The following is a 7,603-nucleotide window of genomic DNA, read 5'->3' as shown; positions in this document are numbered from 1 at the left end:
AGCAAACATGGGTCTGGGGGAATGTGTCCGTCTTGTCACCAAGCCTCATCTGGCACTTGACAATGACCAGACAGAGTCTCTTCCCTGGTTTTCTCTCTTTCTGGGGGGCTGTCATGGGGTTATTGTTTTGTTGTTGGCCTTTTTTACTGTTTTGGGGGCCAACCACCCAGCTCCCAGATAAATCACACACGGAGGTTTATTCTTAATTATAAACACCCAGCCTTAGCTTGGCTTGTTTCTAGCCAGCTTCTCTTAACTTAAATGATACCGTCTACCTTTTGCCTCTGGGCTTTTCCCATTCTCTTACTTCTGTAAATCTTACTCTTCCTCTGGGGCTGGCTGTGTAGCTGGGTGGCTGGTCCATGGAGTCCTCCTCCTTCTCTGGCTACTTCTTTTTTCCCAAATTTCTCCTTCTATATATTCTGTCTGTCTGCCAGCCCTGCCTGTCTGTCTGCCAGCCCTGCCTGTCCTTTCTCCTGCCTCGCTATTGGCCGTTCAGCTCTTTAGTAGACCATCAGGTATTTTAGACAGCTTTACAGAGTTTAACAAATGCAACATAAACAAAAGTAACACACCTTAAAATAATATTCTACAACAGCCATTTAAGGCAGGTCTCACTCTGTAGCCCAGGCTGGCCTTGAACTCCAAACAATCCTCTGGTCTCCTCAGTGCTGGGATTACTGGCGTGTGCCCCTACACCTAGCTGGGAGATAGTCTTTTGAGCCTGACCCAGGCTTGGGAAAGAGAGCGTTTAGGAGCCTCCCCTAAGGGAGGCAGCCAAGTTGAATTTTGCATTCATGGCAGGAATTCCCTAAGGCTGAGGCACTTGGAGGGAAGAGGAAGGAGTGGCCGGGAGGGCAGTCCAGGAGGGCAGTCCAGGTCCTGCACACGAGCCACAGCACCCTGGTTCAAAGCCACTGCACCCTGCAAGAGAATGCTTGTAGCTCCCTGCTGGAAGCATAGCTACCAGACCTCACTACCCCCCACCCCCACCCCGGGAAGGGAGGTGACGTGAGTGTCCTTGTTTCCTTCACTGAAGCAGAGACAGGGGAAGTGGCTTCCTCGGACCACATCAGGAGAGAGAGGCCAGAGCCAGGCCTCTCAGTGTGATTTGTACCTCCTGCCTGGTCCCCGCTATTCCGTCTCTTCGCCCATGTGGTAAAGCGGGGCTGGGGGACCCCTGACCCCGCTTCCCTTGTCCTTCTCACCACAGAAATCATGCACCTGGCGCCCTGGACCACCCGCATCTCCTGCAGCCTCAGTCCGCAGTACTCGGTGGCCATCGTGCGCTCCAACCTCTGGCCAGGGGCCTACGCCTACGCCATTGGCAAGTACGGTTGAGCCTTGACCCAAGGGTCTGTCTATGGTACGGACATCTTACCTACCCGCCAGGCAGTGGTGGCGCCCACCTTTACTCCCAGCACTCGGGAGGCAGAGGCAGGTGGATCTCTGTGAGTTCGAGGCCAGCCTGGTCTATAGAGCGAGTTTCAGGACAGCCAGGGCTACAAAAAGAGATCCCATCTCAAAAAATATATATTGACAATCTGCAGCCACCTCCACTTCCATCCTTTGTACCTTTAAATTGTCTCTTGAAGTTCCTAAAGCAAGCTCACCCACCGCCCAGTCCGGTACCAGCCTTCAGAGAGCCTGGCTGCGGTACCAGACCTGTCCACCAGAGGGCAGAGCTTTTCTGCTCTGAACTCTGAACGTGCGCAGCATTGTTGCGTTCTGAGTTTAATAAGAGTCCTGTCGAGGCCAGCCTGGGCTACCAAGTGAGTTCCAGGAAAAGGCGCAAAGCTGCACAGAGAAACCCTGTCTCGAAAAACCAAAAAAAAAAAATAAAAAAAAAAAAAAAAAAAAATAAGAGTCCTGATGGAGTTTCATGGAAACTTGATACTTCAACCATATTCTTGTGAATTATTATTTTTTGCCCAGAGTCTGAGACTAGGATTTTTCCAACCCTCTTATTCCAGCCACACATTAATTTTAAAAATCCCTCTGAAAGTCAAATTGAGTTCTACTGGCCCCTACATGCTCATGCCCCCTTTTCTCCTCCTCTCCCTCCCATCCACTCGCCCATTCGTTCGTCATCAGTCCGTCCATCCATGCATCCATCAGTTCATTGACTCATCCATCTTTGTCTTTTTTTAGTGTTCTGGAAAAAGTTATGTATATTGTTTACATGTATGTGTGTGTGTGTGTGCTTGTGTGAGTTTATGTACACCATATTCATGCAGGTGCCTTTGGGGGCCAGTAGAGGGCACTGGGTGTCCAGGAACTGGAGTTACAGGTAGTTCTGAGCTTCCTGATGTAGGTGCAGGAAACCAGTAAGCATTCTTAACAACTGAGCCATCACACCAACCCAAAAAGAGATTTTGTTTTATGTGGGATTTCTTTGAGACATGATCTCACCATGTAGACAGACCTCGCTGATCTGGAATTCACTCTGTAGACTAGGCTGTCCTCGAACTCAGAGAGATCCACCTGTCTCTGGCTCCTGAGGGTTGTATTAAAGGTGTGCATAATCACAAGTGCCTAAGAATCCTTTAAAATTAATTGTTTTTTGTGCATGTGTATGTGTGTGTGTGTGCATGTGTGTGTCATGCATGTTGAGGTGGAAGGTACAGGAAGGGGAGCTAACCTTCCACCTTATTGTGGCAGTCTCTCTGTCTTGTTTCTGTGCTGTGCTGCGTACTCTAGGCTAGCTCCCCAAACTTCCACATAATGATTCCATGTCTCTGTACCCCATCCCACAGTACAAGTCCTGAGGTACAGTTGTGCACCACCAAATCTGACCTCTTATGTGGGTTCCAGGATCAGACTCGGGTTGTCCGGCTTGTGCTGCTGTCTCTCTGGCCCCAAAAGAGCCTTACATTGTTGACACAGGGTTTCATTATGCTGCTCTGGCTGGCCTTGAACGCTCAATCCTCTTGCCTCTGCTTCGGGAGTACTGGGGTTACAGGTGCATGTCATCATGTTTGGCTCTATAAGAAACTCATTTTTTAAAAAGATTTATTTATTTATCATGTATACAGTGTTCTACCTGCATATATGCCTGCAGGCTAGAAAAGAGCATCAGATCCCACTATAGATGGTTGTGAGCCACCATGTGGTTGCTGGAATTGAACTCAGGACCTCTGGAAGAACAGCCAGTGCTCTTAACCACTGAGCCATCTCTCCAGTCCTGTCTATAAGAAACTCTTGTACATCACTATTTGGCAGCTGCCTGCGGGACCCCAGGCCTGTGTTGGAAAGACAGCCATGGATCCATCCGTGGAAGCGGGTTGCGGGAGTGCAGTCATCAGCTATATGACACCCCTTGCCCCCCCTCCCGTGCCAGCGAGTACCCTGTTATAAAGTAGAAAAGCTCCTAATTGGGTGGCTTGGGTCCTTGGGGATTCTGGAGACTTGAAGCAACCTTCAATCTACCATCCACAGAGAAAGAAAGAAGTGCCAGTGAGAGACAAGCAGGAGTATTCTAGGACTCATTGAGAATCTGGCAAAGATGAAAATTCTAGTTCAAGTGTCTAGAAAAGAGCCTGGGTTTCAGGGTGATTGTTTGGATTGTGGTGCTGGGAGGGAACCAGGGTTTTAGCCTGTTCTAGGCAAGTGCCCTATTACTGAGCCACACCCCCAGCCTTTCACTGGGGGATTCTAGGCAGGGGCTCTACCACTGAGCCACACCCCTACCCTCTCACTGGAGATTCTAGGCAGGGGCTCTACCACTGAGCCACACCCCCAGCCCCTTACTGGGGAATTCTAGGCAGGGGCTCTACCACTGAGCCATGCCCAAGTCCTCATTTTACTTCTTTTTTCAGATTCATTTTTATTTTATATGCATTGGTGTGAGGGTGTCAATCTCCTGGAACTGGAGTTACAGACAGTTGTGAGCTGCCATGTAGGTGCTGGATTGAACTTGGGTCCTCTGGAAGAAGCAACCAGTGCTTTAGTTTTGTTTTGTTTTTTTTTCAAGACAGGGTTTCTCTGTGTAGTTTTGGTGCCTTTCCTGGAACTCACTCTGTAGACCAGGCTGGCCTCGAACTCACAGAGATCCACCTGGCTCTGCCTCCCAAGTGCTGGGATTAAAGGTGTGTACTACCACCGCCGGCTTCTATTTTTCATTCTTTATTTCATAACATGTTTTTAGAATCTGGAATATATTTTCCAGTAAAATGAATCTCAGTTTGGATATGAAGTTTTCATTAGAAAGACTTGCTGGACTGGTGGTGCAGGGTCATGATTCCAATAACTCAGATAATCAGGAAACCAAGGCAGGAAGAAGATGAGTTATTCCAAGGCCAGCTTTGGCTGCAGAGGAAGCTTAAGGCCAGGCTGAGCAACCTAGAATGTATTTCAAGATTTAAAAAAAAAAAAAAAAAAGGGGCTGAGGCTACATACAGCTCAGTGGTAGAGCCCCAGCCTAGAATCTCCAGTGAGGGGCTGGGGTGTGGCTCAGTGGTATAGCCCCTGCCTAGAATCCCCCAGTGAGGGGCTAGGGGTGTGGCCCAGCAGCTAAGTGCTTTTCTGGCCCACAGGAGACCCTGGCTTCAACCTCCAGTACCACTAGGAGAAATAACCTTAGCCAGGCTACTGTTATATATCTATTATCCAACCACCAAGGAGGCTGAGGCAAGAGTTTTCAGTTTATGGCCAGTCTAGGATACATGGTGACATACTCCCATAAAGAGAAAAAAGAAGGAAAAGCAGATTCATGTACCCAAGTTGTTCCAGAACTCTTTGGAGGTTTTCCAATAACCAAATTAAGTATCAGTTTTATTTTTAAAATTGAAATTAACCAAAATTAAATCAAAGCCACTCCACCCCAAAGCAGCAGAACACACATTCTTCTCTAGTGTCCACGGAAACACTCCAAGACAGAGTGTGAACTGAATCTTCAAACAAGGCTCAGTAGATGTAAGGCGACTGCAATTGTACCAGATATGCCTTGTGACTCCCTGAGAATGAAATGAGAAATCAGTAAAGGGAGGGAGTGGGGGACCACATGAGACCAGGAACCAATAGACCCAGAGATGGTAAGTGATGGAAGAAGACATCAAAGGCTGAGGAGAAGGCTTGGTGGGTGAAGTACTTGCTGCCCAAGCCAGTGAGGGGCTGGGGGTGTGGCTCAGTGGTAGAGCCCCTGTCTAGAATCCCCCAGTGAGGGGCTGGGGGTGTGGCTCAGTGGTAGAGCCCCTGCCTAGAATCCCCCAGTGAGGGGCTGGGGGTGTGGCTCAGTGGTAGAGCCCCTGTCTAGAATCCCCCAGTGAGGGGCTGGGGGTGTGGCTCAGTGGTAGAGCCCCTGCCTAGAATCCCCCAGTGAGGGGCTATGGGTGTGGCTCAGTGGTAGAGCCCCTGCCTAGAATCCCCCAGTGAGGGGCTGGGGGTGGGGCTGAGTGGTAGAGCCCCTGCCTAGAATCCCCCAGTGAGGAGCTGGGGATCAATGGATCCCTGGAATTTATTAGTGAGGCAGCCTAGCAGAATTGATGAGCTCCAGACTTGGTGAAGAGACTCTGCCTCAAAATACAAATGAAGAGCTGAGCTTGGTGATGCCCCCTTTAATCTCCACACTTGGAAGGCAGAAGCAGGCAGATCTGTACAAGTCTGAGCCCAGCCTTGTCTACATACATGTGTTCCACACCAGCCAGAGCTATATAGTGAGACCCTGTCTCAAAAGTTCAGAGCGTGTACTGCTCCTGCAGAAGACCTGAGATCAGTTTCTCAGCACCCGTATTTGGCAGCTTCACAGCCACCTGCGACTCCAGCGTGTTGCAGAATATTATTTTAAGGTGTGTTCCTTTTGTTTATGTTACATTTTGTTGAACTCTGTGAAGCTGTGTTACTGTGCCTGTCTAAAACACCTGATGGTCTAATAAAGGACTGAATGGCCAATAGCAAAGCAGGAGAAAGGACAGGCAGGGCTGGCAGACAGACAGAATATATAGAAGGAGAAATCTGGAAGGAAAGGAAAAAGAGCAAGGAGCCAGAAAGGAGGAGGCCAGCCACCCAGCTACCCAGCCAGCCACGGAGTAAGAGTAAGATTTACAGAAGTAAGAGAACAGGAAAAGCCCAGAAGCAAAAGGTAGACGGGATCATTTAAAGTTAAAGAAAGCTGGCAAGAAACAAGACAAGCTAAGGCTAGGAATTTATAATTAAGAATAAGCCTCCATGTGTAATTTATTTGGGTGCTGAATGGTGGGCCCCCCAAAAGAGCAAAAACAACCAACAACACCAATACCTTCATCTGGCCTCTGAAGGCACTGCACTAATGTACACAAACCCACACAGACACACACACACACACACACACACACACACACGCACGCACGCACACATTCATTCTCCAGTTCCCTTGCCACGTATTGGTGGCATAGCCACTTTAGATACAGAACAGGTGCTCAGTAAACCTTCGTGGGATGGACAGACTGACAGAGAAACCCTGTGCGTACCTTTCACCTGCCCACTGGCAACTCTTCAGTGATGCCATGCCACACTTAGTCCCACCCTCCAAGAGAATGTCTCCCTGTTTCTCTAGGAAGTTTGAGAACCTCTACATTGGCTGGGGTCACAAATACAGCCCTGAGAACTTCAACCCATCCCTGCCAGCTCCGATTCAGCAGGAGTACCCCAGCGGCCCTGAGATCATGGAGATGAGTGACCCCACGGTGGAGGAGGAGCAGGCCCTGAAGGCTGCACAGGAGCAGGCCCTGGCAGCCGCTGAGGAAGAGGAAGAGGATGAGGAGGAGGAGGAGGATGAAGACCTGGAGGACTGAGGTCACCAAGCTCTTTTCCACAGCCTTTCCCTTTAGTGGTAGTTACAGATTGTATTTTTTTCTGTTGCTTTTGTTCTCTGCCCTTGCAGGACACGGGTAGGAAGGCACACAATGCTCCAAATAAACCCCACAGCACAGCCGCTGAGTTACATTCATTCATCATACTGGGCGGTTGACTCATCCATTCCTCTCTGTGTTTGCTTGTGCTTGTTTATTTCTTTATTTTTGGTTTCTCGAGACAGGGTTTCTCTGCGCAGCCCTGGCTGTCCTCGAACCAGCTCTGTAGACCAGGCTGTCTACAAACTCACAGAGATCCACCTGCCTCTGCCTCCCCAGTGCTGGGATTAAAGGTGTGGACCACCACTGCCACCTGGCTTGTTTGTTTGTTTTTAAAGGTTTATTTTTATTTATGTGTCTGTGGGTGTCTGTGAATGTGTGTGCAGATGTCCTCAGAGGCCAGAAGAGGAGGGATTCAGATACCATGTCTCCTTACTTACAGGCAATTCTGAGCCCCCCTGATGTGGGGGCTGGGAACTGAACTTGGGTCCTCCAGCCCCATTTTTTTTTTTAAGTTTTGTTTATGGGGCGGGGGTGGGGGGAGGGAGCTGGAGAGATGGCTCAGTAGTTAAGAACATTGCCTACTCTTCCAGAAGACCTGAGTTCGAGTCCCAGTACCCAATGGCGGTTTACACTCAGTCGGTTGAGTGCTTGCCCCCCCCACCTGCACAAATGGCGTCACACCAACCTGGAAGAGGTAGAGGCAAGGAAGGCCTGGGGTCTGCGGTTTTCTTCAGGTACAAAGTGAGGTGGAGGTCAGCCTGAGCTAGAAACCT

At 49.4% G+C, this 7,603-nt stretch overlaps 1 protein-coding gene across 1 annotated transcript in view; it reads left to right on the top strand.

Moving 5' to 3' along the window:
• Rsph6a (radial spoke head 6 homolog A) overlaps window positions 1-6,932 on the top strand; it is a 28,078-nt gene extending 21,146 nt beyond the window's left edge. Inside the window, exons 4-5 of the mRNA XM_059246839.1 lie at window positions 1,138-1,331; window positions 6,533-6,932. Coding sequence (XP_059102822.1) covers window positions 1,138-1,331; window positions 6,533-6,770 — 432 coding nt within the window. The 3' untranslated portion in view covers window positions 6,771-6,932. The remainder of the gene's footprint in view (window positions 1-1,137; window positions 1,332-6,532) is intronic.
• The last annotated feature ends 671 nt before the right edge of the window (window positions 6,933-7,603 follow it).

The sequence above is a fragment of the Peromyscus eremicus genome, chromosome 1 (assembly GCF_949786415.1).
Source record: "Peromyscus eremicus chromosome 1, PerEre_H2_v1, whole genome shotgun sequence".
Classification (NCBI taxonomy): Eukaryota; Metazoa; Chordata; class Mammalia; order Rodentia; family Cricetidae; genus Peromyscus; species Peromyscus eremicus.
This window is presented reverse-complemented; position numbering and strand designations above follow the sequence as displayed.